At 32.4% G+C, this 16,680-nt stretch overlaps 1 protein-coding gene across 1 annotated transcript in view; it reads right to left on the bottom strand.

The window, feature by feature from the left end:
* Positions 1–658: 658 nt before the first annotated feature.
* Positions 659–16,680, bottom strand: part of Sgcz (sarcoglycan zeta) — a 1,049,168-nt gene continuing 1,033,146 nt past the window's right edge. The window contains exons 7-8 of the mRNA XM_040268050.2: positions 12,779–12,902; positions 659–6,286 (exon numbers count right to left, since the gene is read on the bottom strand). Coding sequence (XP_040123984.1) covers positions 6,092–6,286; positions 12,779–12,902 — 319 coding nt within the window. The 3' untranslated portion in view covers positions 659–6,091. The remainder of the gene's footprint in view (positions 6,287–12,778; positions 12,903–16,680) is intronic.

Genomic DNA, 16,680 nt, shown 5'->3' with positions numbered 1-16,680 from the left:
TTTCTCAGCCTCCTGCCTTTACATTCACTGGGGCTATAGGCATGGGCTACCATGCCAAGCTACTTTTATTTTTTAAAAAAGAAATTTCCAATGGATACTGTTGGGATTTTCTTTTTTTTTTTTGGAACCATGAGGAACAATGTCATTCTGAAAGCATGTGCATCATTAGAGTGGATATATGGCTAAAAATAAGTTCATATCATTGCATTAAACCATGTGGGTTCTTGATATATTGAATGCAAAAAGGAAATAGACATACAACATCAAATATGTGAGTCCTAATTAATATGTGTTTCTGTGGCATGTGTATTTACTTGTGTGATTTGTTATGAGTATGTGTATAGATATTTTTTTGCACACATAACAATTTGTCTGGTGTTATCCCCAAAGTCAAATTGTAGCAATTCCAGAATGGAAAAACTACTAAGAAATCATCTAGGAAAATAGAGCAATTACTGTTGTATCAATTTAAATCCTGTAGTTTTGTTGTTCATATATTTATGAGGAACAAAATATTCAGTTTTTCTTGAGAAGCAACTTTATCAAATATAAATATATATTCAACTCAATTTTATAAAATCACATCTGAATAGAATTGGTATTTAAATAACACATATTTGGAAAATGTCTCTATTCACTGCTGATACTCATACCCCTCCTCTTTGAGCATTTTTTTCTCCAAATAAATGAAATGATAGCATATGAATTTTGATTCTGTTTGTTTTAACTATCACATTTAATCATGGTTACACAGTAGCACCAAAATTAGGACAAAATACAAGAATTACAGGAGAGATTTTTAAATGATATGAGCTCATTGCATGCTTTAAAAGTCTCATTTCTGAGGAAAAATAGTTTCCAACTGCCAAAATTTTGCTGCATTTTCTCCCAAAAGAAATATATACCCCAACCCACCCCAAACTAAACAAAAGATACAATAGACTGATTTTTGAATAGATATGTTATCTACAGTTTATAGGACAGACAGTCCATTTAAATAGAAAAAGATTGATTTTACATAAAGCAAGATAGAGTACAAAAGCACAGCTTTTGTAATTTTGGTAATATTGCAATTTTACAAACATATTGCATAGTATATGTAAGAAAATAGTTCCATTTTTTTATATATCTCTATATACAAGAAAACATTTACATGAAAGTTACAAAACAAAATAAATGAATAGTGGACCTGATTTAAAGAATTGTATAAATAAGGAAACAAACTCCAAATTACATATCTCCATTGTAAATGAATATCCTTGCACATCTTTAACCCTGTTTGGTTTTTATTTATAAATATTCAAATGAAAGAGATATTCAGACTAGAAAAACAAAAAGAATCACAGTTCATTATACCTCATTTCTTTTCCTGTTTTTCATTGACTTTCTCAAAGAGTGGAGTCACATCAATTAACACTTAAAAAAATAGCCCTCTGGTTCTAGAAGTATTTCAAATTAATGATATTTAGCAAAGATTTTTAGCAAGCAATGAAGGTTTAAACTCAGCTGAGTTAATCCATCCTGAGCCCATTTTGGCATATGGTCTTTAAATACTGGTTTTATGAAGACCAAGGAATCTATTATGTTTGTATAGAAGATAAGTAGATCACACTAACAGAGTTTTTATTCTACAACAAAAGCATTAACTAATGGCTACTGCTCAGAATCCCACAGGAGGATATTTACTACCTCGTGTTATAATCATTAGTCCCTTCATTATTTTAATCAATTAGTAGAAGCATCAGTGTTATAGAATTAAATATTGTAGAAATCCCAGTCTTTGGTCTTGACATTTAAACAATTAATGGACTGTAGTTTGAAACAAAACAACAGTGTTTATGAAGTCATTCCTTAATACATGATTGTGTTAAAGGAATAAAAATACAGTATTATCTTACTTTTTGATAATGATATTTTGAAATTTTCATTATTATAATATGCACTAGTACATAAAGGAAATAGTTTCTCCATTTAAATATGATCATGTGAGCAATTCTAATTAGATCAAAGCTACTGCAGAAGAAGGTGACAAGATCTCACTCATATGAAACTTAAATGAGTTTGGCTTTGATAGTTGTAGAGAGAATTTGATCATTAAATATCTTCAACTATTTTAATACTTTAATATTATGATATTGATATTATCTGATATAAAAATATAATGTTTATATGCATTAGAAACTCTCCAGATTATTACTGCCTCATACAGAGATAGCATGTTGGCAATGGCATAATTCATTAGGAGTTTTATTTTTCTACGAGGCACTGTCCAATTGAACCATTAAAGTAGTAGAGTATGTAGAAATTTTGAATGACATAACACATTATAAAAAGCTCAGCAATTGACTTTAGTGATAAAAAGATCTTTTCTTCAAAAAACCAATTCCTTTTAGCATGATGGAGATAAAAACAAAACAGTTGACAGAATGCTTACATTGGTAAATAGTTCTATTAACTTCCTAAAGAGTTATTTTGAATGAGACCCAAATACACACTTATCCTTTTTAATATGAACTGTATTCTTGAAGACAGTCAATCAAACATGATTTTCTCAAAGTGACCTCAATGTACAAATAGTAAGAGCGAAAAATGGAGAACAGGATGAAAAGGTTGGGAGATGAAAAGATTCGTATTTCAACATTTATTAGCATCTCTTTAATGAACATGTGATGATCACAAATGCTAGTTTAAACCAGGCTGAAGATTGGCTGAGTCTTTTCTAAAATGAACCATTAAAATTCAGGAATAAAAGTGACCAAGGAAAACACCTCATTTAAAATATCCCTCTCAGAGATAAGTAAACTGGCAAGAGAATTAAATATATTTCTTAAGGAAGTTTACATGATCAGCTAGGGCTAAAACCAGAATTGAAATTCCTGACTTCATTTTCAGAGATTTGGGGTAGTGTAAATAAAGGTTTCCAAGTTAACATTAAAATTTGAAGTATGTAATTGTCTAAAATTCTTAAGATAAATAATTATATAGCAGATTATGAAATTTATGGTGCATAATAAAATATGAAAAAAATAGAACCAAAAAGTACAGTGTAGAAATTAGATTAAAATAATCAGGAAATTTAGAAGTGCTGTTATTTTTTGAAGTGTTTTATTGAAATATCCGGAAAGGGGAAAAAAAAATAATATGTCTTCTTTTTGTCTTTTTGACCCGCCCAAACTGAACTCAAATACATTTCATTTATCCATTTCTGGCAAATAATTTAAAGGCCAAGAATACTCCCAAACCCCTTTGTTTCTTCTTTTTTTCCTGACTTTCTAAGCTAAACTATTACAGCTGAGTAGGGTTCATGTAGTATACTTTAAAGGATTTACTTTTCTGAGTGTGATTTAGAGAAGATGAAATTTGCATCATCCAAGTAAACTGAATTTTAGGTACATATGCTCTAACTTAAAAAAATGTTAATAGATAATGAATCTGTTTGGGTAATCTGTAATTGAGGGACCTAATGTGTCAAGGAAGAAACAAGTCATTTGCATTAGGAAATGAAGTACTACTAGGGTCAATCATCTAAGATTTTTAACAGAAGCCTGAACTCAGACTGCATCTTAGATCCTGAGAAATGTAAAACAGTCATGTAATTCCAACAAATTAGTGATGTGTAGAAAGAACTCTGTATCAATTTTTTTTTTCTCTTAAACTGAACAAATATTTTTATATCATCTGGGCATAATCTAAATCTCTCAAATGGGTCTATACTTTTGAATTCTATCTGTATTTTTATTATAATTTTGAATTGAAAATCTGACAGTCTTTCCCCTGGAGTTGGTTTCTATCTCCCTTCTTCTGATCATACTTGTCAACTTCTCATCACTTATGATATGTAATTTAAATTTTCAGTGTTCCCCTGTACCTTTTATAATATTTTTTTTCTGATAACTAGAACATCTTAGAGCTGGAAGGGACCTCAGAAGACATTTAATGTTTTTGTTGTTAAGTAAACAGAATCCTGCAGGTATTCTCAGATTGCTTATGTCAGCTCAACTATTAGTAGAAGATTTTAGAAATAGGGCCAATTATTCATCAATAGAATTGTACCCCTTTGACTAAGAAACTTCTTAATTACTTTAAGTTAGATGACTAAAGCTCAAATATGTCTCAAAGAAAAATGTTTTGCTTGACATAATATAGTAATTAGCACCCATAATTTCTCAAAATTTCTTGTGTTATAATTCGAGTATTTTCCAAAGACTTAATTGTGTGAATTTCTCATACAAAATTCTAATGTTTCAACAAAAACTGTTGTAAATTTTTAAGCAATTGTATGTCATAATTCTTATTTCAATATTGATTTAAAGACTTATATAATAACCCTCAAATGCAGATAAATTTGTATTTAAAAACAATAACATTGAAATAGCTGAATTCCAGACCCTTCCGTTGAGTAAGAATGCATTTAGTGAAATTGAATTTTTTCAATTACTAGAAATGATTTACTATCCAGACAAGATAATTCTGACCAAATAGTTCACTTTGATGATTTTGTTACCCGATTTTCTCACAACCAAATTACTTTGATAAATTACAGTCTCCCATTTTGCTCCTTCATATGGAAACAGTCAAGAACCCCCAAAATGAAACTTGAGCATATTTGTTAATAGTGTGTATAGAGGTGAACAGAGTGATTGATGTGTGAAAATGAAGAACTTACCTTACAGTAATTAAGTCATCTTCCCATAATAGGAAATATTTAATATAGATTTACATTCTTGGATTCTGTAGGTTGCAAGAATTTGAGTTAAGGAGTATTATGATAAACAAATCTACATTATTCTGGAATTATTTATTAGAAGCTAATTTACAAAAAAAAAAAACAGTGAAGAATGGAAGGAGCTAGATTTCTGAGGTCAGGGTAGCTTGACATTTTAATAAAAGTGACTAAATGTTTGCAACTGAATATAAATGTGACTAAATTTCTTAAAATATGAATCTAAAAGAGGAAACAACACTTTCAGAATGTTTATTAACATTTGTCTTTTGTAGTGTTCAGTCAGAATTTTTTTATTTAATTTATAATCTCCTTAAACCTTCAATTTTAAAAAGTGAAAACTCTAAAGATGATATCCCAATGGAAAGTGAATCCATTCTCAGCATTATACATCATATTAGTATTTATTTAGAGGATGTTTTTAATTTTAGCAATCCAAGTCAAGTATAAAGTGAATGGAGCAAACAAAAACTGTACTATTAAAATTTAGGTGTAAAGGGTAGCATATGAATTTTTAAGGAAATGATCTATGGATTCCACATCATTGATATTTCCCTCTTAATCCTATCTTATCTTGCAATAAATTAGATGTTTTGTTAAAAGCAAATACGTCACATGCAATAGCCAAGTAAATACTATATAAGGCCATCCAGATATGACAAATGATAGGATAATGGCATTTTGTTAATTCTGTAAAGATTATATTGCTGAGTGCTTTCAAAATTACCTAATGTACAAAATTCTAGACTTAGTAGACAAAGAGTAACAACACATTGGATTTAAAGAAACAAAACTCAGGGAGGGATTCTGTCTTCTTTTGTTTTGTTAAAAATCATGTATCGAATTTAATTTTTAGTAAAGCAAGCATTACATAATGCTTCAAAATTTTAAAATTCGGGGATAAAAGTTTACATCCAAAAAGATGAATGGAAAATTGTGCTTTCAAACTGTAGAATTAGTTTTCTTACAGGGTTAACCATTTCATCTTGCCATTGGATACTGGGAATTTCATCTATGTGATGTATATTTATGTGCAGTTCATATCCAGGTTCTGCAAAAATCTAAAACTGTGTGCTTCACTTCATGTAGCAAAGGCACCTATGTTATTCTCCCTTTTGAGCAAAAGTTATGATCCAGCTTTCCTGTTGAAGATGACGTTTCCACTGCTATGTCACTCACGTTCTCTGTGTTTAGCAGTCTGGTAAGTCACAAGAGAAGGTGGTGGCGGATCCCTGCTTACACTGCAAGAAGTCGCTCTGTGGACCATCGGAAGAAGTTCTGGACTGATCACAAGGGAAACCGAGCAGAAGTGTGAAGCAGACGGACAGGAACAAAAGGCTATTCTGGTGTGAGGAGAAATCAGTCACTTCAGCTCCACAAGCAGATGTTGCTACTGGACTGACAAGTGGAACCTACCCCTGCTGGAGAAAGGTAGAGTTTGCCATTGGGGCAGACACAGAGTTCGTACACTGTCTGTCGGGTACTTGAGGAGCTGGTTGAAGAAGATGAATAGGAGCCGGTCGGTAGATTTCCCAGCCGGATGGTATCTGCATTTAAAAATATCTAGGGGGAAAAGAGATTTCATTTTAATTCATTGCAGCCTCCTCCATCCCCCCAGAGCTGCCATGCTTTGTTGAACAAACAAATGACATTCCTCCAGTATGGTCCAAACACTCTGCAGCTGTCTCCTCCTTTGAGAGCATTTTCTGCATTCTGACAGAAAGCCCTCAATCTGAAAAGTAATATTGTACAATCTGCTCAAGGGGCCCATCCAGTTTTTTAAACACCACGGAAAATTAATGATTTCCATAGTCTCTCGATTTAACTTCTTGATTTTGCGTAGTATAAAGAATGTACAAAAAAAAACCCCAAAGATGTCAATAAAGATGACATTACTGAAGAAATGGGCAATTGAAGAAAAAAAAGATACTTTCTGGTCTATTTTTAAAAATACTAAGAAAATCATGTTGACTCATACTCCAAAGTTATCTCAAGTAGATCATCAGCCCAATTAACAAGAGATAATTATTATGTAGAGTCAGAATTGAAGTTTCCATGAAATATATTACATGCATTTGAAACCCACTTTGCTGAATCTTTTTGCTTGGAAAATTATCTCACTATTCTTAATCATAGTCTCCTACCTTCAGGGACAGCTTGATTACATGCATCATATGGTTTTGACGTGGTTGGGGAAAATTCCAAAGAAAGAAAAATTGAATCACGAATTTCAACGAACAAAGAAACAACTCTCTCCATCAATTTCTTAATTCTATTGTTATAACCTGATTACTACCTAACTGGCAGTCCTCCTTGTTCCCCTTTTGCCCTTATGGGAGTTTCATTCATTTCTTAATAGGACTCTTGCAATACCCCCTTGAACTGGCCTTATGACTCCATGACTCCATTCCTGTCCGTTTGTCATTGATCTTACATACTGCTAGGATATGTAATTTTTTTTTTTTTTTTTGGTACTTGGGATTGAACTCAGGGGCACTCAAACACTGAGCCACAACCCCAGCCCTATTTTGTATTTTATTTAGAGACAGAGTCTCACTTGCTTAGTGCCTCACCGTTGTTGCTGAGACTGGCTTTGAACTGTATTCTCCCTCAGAGCCTCCCTAGCCCCTGGGATTACAAGCCTGCAATACCATGCCTGGCTGGTAGGGTAAATTTTTAAAAAATGCAAATCAAACCAACCAAGCACTCACAACTCTCTAAAAGTCTCCCAGAGACTTGCACCACCTGCCCAAACTCCTCAACACCATCTCCTGCAATTCTCCTTTCCCCAGTTCTTGCACTTTCTCCAACATACCAAAAGTATTGACTTCAGAGCTATTTTACTCTTTATTTCCTCAGTCTGAAATACTTTGTTACAAAGGCTCATAAGTGGGGATAGATATAAACTGAGTGACTGGGAACAAGGGTGGAGAGTCATTTCCACTGTTGATCTTTTTATACTCCAAAAAATTTTTGAATGGTGGGAATCTATTGCAAAGTATAAAGGATTACTATACTAAGGGCATAGATATTTCAGACTGGTTTAATTATAAATTTGTTCCAATGTTCGCTAAAAGGTCACCTCTGCAGAAATTATTAACTGTATTAAAATAACACTAATCCTTTAATCTCTACTTAACAACTGTTTGTTTCTATAGTAACAAAACTTTAATACTACTATATTAAGTTTGTATTTGTTCATTCATTATTTCTTCTACTTGACCCTCTTCCATGAGGGTCAGGTCTGACTTTAGTTCTTAGCTACAGATCAGGGCAAAGAACTGTACTAGTGTGTGCCGAGTGACATAATGCTCCTCCTTAACCTTAGAAGTGTCTTTCTTTTGTAGTGTACTAGTACACCCTCCATGAAAGCCAAGTTCATATGCTTTTTTTTCCCCCAAGAATCTTCCTTAATAATCTAAGATGGAATGGCTTTTCTCATTTGATCATTCCATTGGAATTAATTATTTTTGGTACTTTATGGTGCTGGTCACTCAATATATAATTTTATTCATTTATTATACTAGACTGTATCCCCTACTAAACTGTATCCTATTAGAGAAGTAGAATCATGGCTGATTTTTTAAAAATATGTTTTTCTAACTTCTCAGGATGTCTGACCTAGAAATATATTTTCACATAATACAAATAGCTATTGAATAAAATAATGAATCATCAAATGAATGAATGGTGGCATTTACCAGCAGTGATCAAAGTTACGAAGGCACATTAAACATTTGTGAAATGTTAAAATACATTACTCCATATCTATGTCTGACTGAAGGGTAGGAAAGCAAAGAGATTGAAATGACTTCTGTTTTAATTTTTAAAGAAAATATCTGCTTTTCTGAAGCCAAAGTAATAAGTGCACAAAACTAAATAAAAGAACATGGCTATCCACTTTGAAAGTGTGAGTGTTGGTCCTCATTTCTCCTTGCTCCATTTTTCCCTGCTGAGGGACATAAAGGAGTGAAACAAGAATTGTTACACATTTTAGGCTGGGCAATCTTATTCCTCCACAGAGGAAGTGGGATGACTCCTTTCATTAGCTGACTTTGAGAGAGAGCAAGTGGGTATTATTCAGTCCCTTTTCTCAAAACTTTTTGTTTTATTTACTTTTTATTTGAAAATAAAATAAAAAATATTTTATTTTATTTTCAGAATACTCTTTGATTCATTGTACACAAATGGATCACAACTTTTCATTTCTCTGGTTGTACACAATGTAAAGTCACATGCATGTACCTAAGGTAATAATGTCCATCACATTCTACCATCTTTCCTACCACCTTTGTCCTAATCAAAGTTTCCCCACTCTCCCCACAACCTACCCCCATTATCGATTAGCATCCACTTATCAGAGAGAACATTTGGCCTTTGTTTTTTTTTTTTTTGAGATTGGCTTATTTTGCTTAGCATGATATTCTCCAACTCCATTATTTACCTGCAAATGCCATAATTTTATTCTCTTTTAATGCTGAGTAATATTCCATTGGGCATATGTACCACAGTTTCTTTATCCATTCTTCACAACTTTCTAGAAATGGGTATGCTTGCTGAGACCAAACATTCTCAAGCTTTAAGAAGGCCAAAAATATTACAGGGGCAAGCTCCAGATCTGTGATATTTAGGTCTGATTTAGAAGAAATGAAATACCTTCTAGAAACACCACCTGGAGCTGGTTTTTAAGCCAAGATACATTGAGATGTAGATAATAGGCTGAGGAATAAGGAAAGCTAAAGAACATGTAGAAAATGAGGCTCATGTGGGATTGATAAAATCATTGCAAGATTCTGTGAATTGTGAATTCATTAGTAAGTACAGATAATTAGTGTTGCTAGTTAGACCTGATGGTTTGCAGGGGCTTGCTAACACCAAGCCACACCTCTGGCATTTACATTTATGGAACTAGTTGTTTCTTGAGTGGCTGTGGCCTGGGTGAATAAGTGCAGAGTAGTTGTTTCGTAAGGTAAGGCTAAAGCTTGCAGGTGGCAGCTTCAGAAAAAAAAAACAAAAACATCACTGTGGGCTTCAGCAAAGCAGTGAGCCTCGAAGGACTTGGCCCTGATGTGTGTAGGTTGCAGTACAGCTACAGCAGGGGTCTTTAGCACACACATTTAGGGGCTACTTAGGACAGTGTCTGGCCATATGACAATCCTTCATTCCATATAACCTTCCAAATTTCAAACTCTAGCTTTGCCCATGTAAAGGAGACAAAATTTATAATCAATATATTCGTTCATATGGAGCCTTTAGAAAGAAAAAAAACATTCTATTTTCTTGGTTTAAGATAGAAACATAAATCAAGAAGTAAAAAGGGCTGTTTCCCTTTGATTCCTTTTGGCACAGTGTTCCTGAGCCTCTCCAGGTCACTGCAATGGGGGTGGGCTCAATCAGCACCTCCTGTTGTTCTAAGTAGTTACTATCATGTTCGTTTTCCAGTTCCTAAGAGTGATATGCCTATTCTATATTGCCCTATAAACCACAGAAGCCATTTGTTCTGACACTCATCCTTGTTGTCAGAAGTGCATCCCTGAGTTTCAAAGTCATATCCCACCATCATTTCTTTACCCAGAAAGAATTCACTCACGTCATTCTCACCTGTTGAAAGCAGACTTATCATTCTCAAAGCCTTGGCCAATTTTCAAAATAAACAGTCTTCCTCAATGATCTGGATATGTTATTATATTGCATATTCTAGTATGCCACTTATAATACTCCATGTACAGTTATGATGCTTGTTTTTCTCTGGGATGAATCTAAATTCCTTGCAGCAGTCTGTTTGAAATTACTTTGAATATTCTCCAGTGAGGACTTCTATGTACAATTTCATCCTGTCTTTAATCCAGTATTTTGAATGCCTGCCTATAATGTGTGTTCTGATATTAAGTAGTAAAAAAAATCTGTGCAAATGTAGGTACTTTATATCTTTCTATAATGTTTAGTAAGTGATTAATTTGTGGCATAGTTGATACAGCAAAGAGAATTGTTTTATATCATTTTATTTTTTTCATAGCAGAATTATTTGTTATTTTAATAATATGAAGTGTTGTATCTTTCTGTAATTTCATTTTATTAATATAAAAATAAACCACAGATTAAAATCTTTGCCTATGATTTATTTATAGCATAATGTTCAATTGACAGTTAAATGCTAACCTGTAATTGAATCAAAGCATTTTACTTACACATTGAATGAAAGAACACAAGTAAATGGTTCATAAACAGGAGCACAACAGAGGTTAATAAACTCTGATATTTATTATGTGACATTCACTATGAATAATTTGAATGAATGGTTATATGACAAAGAGTAACTCTTTAAAAAGGAATCAAGATATTTTAAGAATTATTTCTGTTTTTCTGAGGCTGACAAAATATTGTAGCCTGCAACTGTAATTTTAAAAAATACCAAAAGGATATATAGATGTACTTTTTAAATGTTGTGAAGCATATTTATGGATTGTTTATGTGTGTTATCACTAAGTTGCTAACATGAACCTGCCAGTAAGTCTGTTTATAAAAGGAAACAAAATATATAATTGAAATTTATCTTGAACTAGCAACTGAGAGAATGGCAGAAAGTTAAGATTAAGTTAATTAATCATTCATCTGGAAAGGTGTGAAATGCCCAAGAGCATCTTCTTCAGATTATTTTTCCATTATTTTTCTTCTCAACTTGACCTTTGTAAGCTCATGTTAAAAAAATGATAAGGAAACACATGAAAGAAGAAAAAGCAAATATGCTAGAACAGCAATACAATAGATTTAGAACCTTAAGGACTTTGGGAATTGTAGTCAGAATATACAGTGTGGAATATAAATTATGTATAAGGATTTAAAATAATTAAGATAGAATTGAAAATAAACCAACAAAAGAGCAACTACCATGATGTCCAGGCAGCTTTGAAAAAGAACAGATGATAATTTTTGAAGAAAATAATAAATCTCTATAATTAAAAGACCAAAAATATTTAATACTGGGAAGAATTTTGGGAATGAAGATCTGAATATATAAGCTGGATGAGGCCACAGGAAACCAAGAAATAGAAACTGGGAACGAGCATCCAAAGTCTTCTAGTAGAATGAAAGGTACAAAATTTCTTCAGAGTTTTAGGGAAAGACCACAGAGATAATGGGTGAGAGGTAATAGCTGAAGAGAGAATACAGAGAAATTTCCAAAATTGACAAAAATGTAAATATGTAGAAACAATAATTACAATGTGTATTTATAGCAATTCTAGAAAGACAACATATATGCATGTATGTGTACATGTAACATACATATGTAAATATGCATATATGCTATATATAATATCCCACATTATAGTGGGTGGAGGTCATCAAACACAAAGGGTTATTTACACCAGGCTGTGAGAATATGGATAATATTTAAAGTAACGACAAGACTTAAAGGAGACTCTTCAGGGCAGATAGTGGCATGAAAGAGAAATATGAAAATGTGTGTCCTTATCCAAGAAATAAAAATCAAAACAAATAGTAAAATAGTCCCTTATTTACCTTCTAGACAAATGTAGATGCTATTCCTACAGAAACAAAAATGCTGATATCCAAAGTCCTCCTTGGAAGAAACTTTTTGTTTTTGTTTTTAATTTATTTTTAAATGATAAATAAAACCAGAAAAGTTGTACATGTTAATTGGATACTATGCAATGCTTGATATATGTAAACATTGTATAATGCATAAATCAGGATACTTATTTTTTTGAAGACCAAAAGAGAACAAAGAAAACAGACTGTCTTTGTTCTTGATATCATCTTAATATTAATCATGTTTATGTGTTAATGGTGTGACTTAAAGAATTGAAATGCCCCATTTTAAATTGCCATGTGACTGAATATCTCAGTAGAAAATAAGTGGAGCTGTAACTTAAGAAAATAGTATTAGTTTTAGCAAGTTTCATGTTCAAGTATTAATATTTTCATACTTAAGCTTACTACTCCTGAAGCAGTTATTTATGTCACACTAGAACCACATGCATAGATCCTGAGAACTCAGCAATAAATGGGTCAATGGCTCTCCTGGGGACTCACCTCCCCCTCTGTAGACTGTAAATGCAGCTCCTTCCTGCAGGTAGCCTTGAAGTCACCTGCAGCAGCGCTCACCTGGACCCCACGAGGAGCTTCCATAATCAAGGATCTGGTAGGTGATTCAAGCCTAAGGGAACAAAAAAATCATGAAAAAAACAAAAACAAAAAAATCATTAACCTATTTATCCCATGTCCCAGATAAGCAACAGCTATAAAAACTTAAATTGATCAATGCATACATCACTTATAGTAATTCAAATTATCAACAGTAGAAAATAGGACCCTAGGACAGCGGAATACTACATAGTAATATACAATGCACTGACCAGATGTTCTGGGCAGCAGAAATGATGCCCACTTGCTCTCATTGTTCTGTGTATGAAATTCAGCTTTGTCCCTTTCTATCTTGCCTTGAGTTTTAAGAGGTTAACCTCTACACACCATGTCTATTATATATCCAATATCCTATTTACACGACAGCTTATACATGTAAAATAATCTGTATTGTCCCAGGGTCCTACGCATAGGGCTATCTGTAGTTTTATTCTCACTGATAATAAAGGATATATGCACTGATCATGATGAACATTTTCAAACTATTTTAATGCACCTGTGCCTTTGAACTAGTTGCAAAATTGAGAACTTGAGACTTAATATTGAGAGAAAAGAGGAAAATAGCAATGAACTTAAATTAGTCAACTGAGAATAAGCAACCAACCAAATAATGGGCAGGCACAGATAAAATCTTTGCCATTTCAAGCAAGGATTTAAACCCAAAATGAGTTTTAGAATGGTTTTTCATTGCCTTATCTGCTTTTTTGGCTCATTATATAATCTTCATTTGTTCATATCAATTATTTACTCTCATTTGTAATGATTTAGTAGCAATTTCTTATGTTGTTTCTCTGCTCACAAAAAAGTAGGTCAAGACGAGTTTACATTTTTAAATCTTTTATATATTATCAATATTAATGATGAAGTTCTAATAAATAAATTGATACAATTTAGGATGTACATATTCCTTAATAAAAAGTTCCAGCTTCACAAAGAAGAAAACTGGAGTGAAAATCATTAATGCTCTAACTTTGAAGAGTGTGCAGTAAAATTTTGTGAACTTGAAAACTTTTAAGGTACACATTTTACATCTAGAAATTAATTAAATAGTACATTTTTATATCAAATGATGTCTACTGGCCCAGTAAAATGTTCAAAGTGAGTAACATCAGCCTGAGAAAGAAAAAAACAATTGGAAGATAACACACAAAAACCAGAAACCTGTGATAAAAGGATGAGTTTCCTAGCCTAATGGAGATTTTTTTTTCTTGTGTGTGTGTGTGTGTTCAATGAAACTTTTTTTTTGTGCTCTGAACTTTAACTAACTTTAAACTAACTATCGAGAGCAGTGAGAATCTGTTGCTCATTTCACCCATTTAAGCAGTGCTTTTTAATTTACTGGATAGAGAAAACTTGGAGGAAAATCAACATATTGGTCTCAAAAGTTCTCTGCTCTGCTCCCTGAGGCAAAGTTCAAGGTGATGGGGTATTTATTCTTTTGATGTTATAGGTTTAGGGGAGGGTAATGATTAATGTCTCAGAGTAACTGAGGACAAGAGTGCCAAAGAAGAAAACAACAGTGACTTAAGGTGAAGGAAGTGAGAGAAGAAACTCTTAGCAAATGCCAACATGCATCTAGCAAGCTTCCAATGAACAAATGCTTTTGCACAGTGTGAACCCTTTGGTACAATGACACAAACTCAGGGAAAAAGAACTAAATTGACTAATTGACTGGGTTTAGTTTTTTGATATTTAGTACAATAGAGGTCAAAGATACAATTAGATTTTAAAAGAATATTATTTCTTCTGAAACTAATTTTTTTGGCTTAAGACATAACTGCTAAATACACATATATTAATGCATCACAGAGTATATTAAAACATTATTAAAGTGGTGGCAATTTTGTAATATTGTCAAATTGCTCAAGTGCTGAAGTAATTAAGACTCTGAATTAAACAAGTTCCAATTTCATATCTTGTTAGTCTTGATAAAATTAAACGTACTGATCATTAAGTAATAATATAATTGCTATGAAGTTATACTGTCTGTTTTGAAAGATATTCACTATCCAGGAAAGTAATGTGTGTGTGTGTGTGTGTGTGTGTGTGTGTGTATATATATATATATATAATTTTAAATTAATTATGGGAAGAGTTTCAGTAAAAAAAGTATTAAATAACAATTATTAGAAGACTTGACTTGAAGGATTTCTTAATTCTATTTTCAAATGAACACATTGCAGTAGCCAAATATTTCTAATGAATATGACAGTAAAAGCAAGATTTAAGCTATTTTTCTAAGCTTTCTTGACTATTGAACATAAACAAATATATATATATATTTTCCTTGTGGGCAAAAGTCACTACAGGGCAATCATACATATGGAGATCAAAAAAACTTCTGATTGACATTATTTTGGACAGAAAAATTTATTGTGAACATTTACAGATGCATTATATGTCAATCATCCGATGTCAATGTTTATAATTGCATGATTACCTACTTTTACACACACATGCACACGTTAATTATCTGGAGCTGAATATTGTCTCTAGGTATCCAATGCTAAATAGGGAAAAAACTCATTTCTTCCCACAAATTCTGTAGAAACTTTGCTCTATGCCTCCATCTAAACTCTAAGAGGGTTGAACTTCCTGCATTTTGACAATTAAAAAAAATCATCTCTGTCTTTTTTTAAGTGCAAGCAATTCCATCACTCCTTTTTAAAATATTTATTTTTAGGTGTAGATAGACACAACACAATGCCTTTATTTTATGTGGTGCTGAAGAAGGAACCTGGGTCCCACCCGTGCGAGGCGAGTGCTCTACTGCTGAGCCACAATCCCAGCCCCTCCATCACTCTTTTAAAAGAGATTGCATTAAGGTAGTCATGTGATTATGTTAACTAGGCAAAGAACACTATAGAACAAATAGGTTTAGATACAATGTTTAAAAGATCTAAAACAAAAATAAGCATCATGCATTACTAGCCATGACAGCTTATCAAAATAGGTTGATAACTTTGTAATTATAAATTTCCTTGACTATTTTGTAAATGATATTTTCCCAAGGCATTTGTTAGAAACTATGTACTTCTAGAAGCTACATTATAAATTGGAGGAAAATAGAAAAGTGTCCTCTATATTGAAAGTATTGCTCACAATATAAAGTCAGGCAAATTATTCCCAAGAAGTAGTCTGTGAAATCTAGGTATAAACTCACTGAAACTTAATTACTTAGTTATGTCAATCTAATGAGAGGATTAAGTGTAGGAGTCTGAATAACTATACATGAATTCTACTTCAAATTTTAAGTCAGTTTAAATTCTCCAGGGCTCAGTTATTCAAATAAATAAAATTATAGTCAAAAAACACTTTAAAAATAGAATATTGCAGTCATAAGAAAACATTAAATTTATCTTCTTTGTTAGTTATCCATATAATTGCAATAATGTATAAAAAACTAATGTTCATAATGAAAACTTATTCTGTATATAAAACTCTGAATTGATGATCTCTTAATCATCACACTAATACTAAGAAGTGGACTCTCCAATTATCTATATTTTATCTACAAAGTACTTGAACATTAGGTTGTTTGGGTTTTTCTCAGGTTTATGAAGCTAGTGCAAAGATCCCAGGATTGCCAAAAAAAAAAAAAAGGTTGAAAAACAATGTTAGACAACTAAAAAACTTACAGCTATAGTAATCAAGATCATGCTGGCATAACAAAATAATGGAATAAAATAGAAGATAAATGAATTTTTACTTGTGTGGTCATCTGATTTTTGACAGAGGCCATAATGATGTTAGAATAATTAGCAATATCTATGAACAAGATGAGCCTCAAT

This window comes from Ictidomys tridecemlineatus, chromosome 14 (assembly GCF_052094955.1).
Source record: "Ictidomys tridecemlineatus isolate mIctTri1 chromosome 14, mIctTri1.hap1, whole genome shotgun sequence".
Lineage (NCBI taxonomy): Eukaryota > Metazoa > Chordata > Mammalia > Rodentia > Sciuridae > Ictidomys > Ictidomys tridecemlineatus.
Note: the sequence above shows the minus strand (reverse complement) of the source record. Positions and strands in the feature narration are given on the sequence as shown.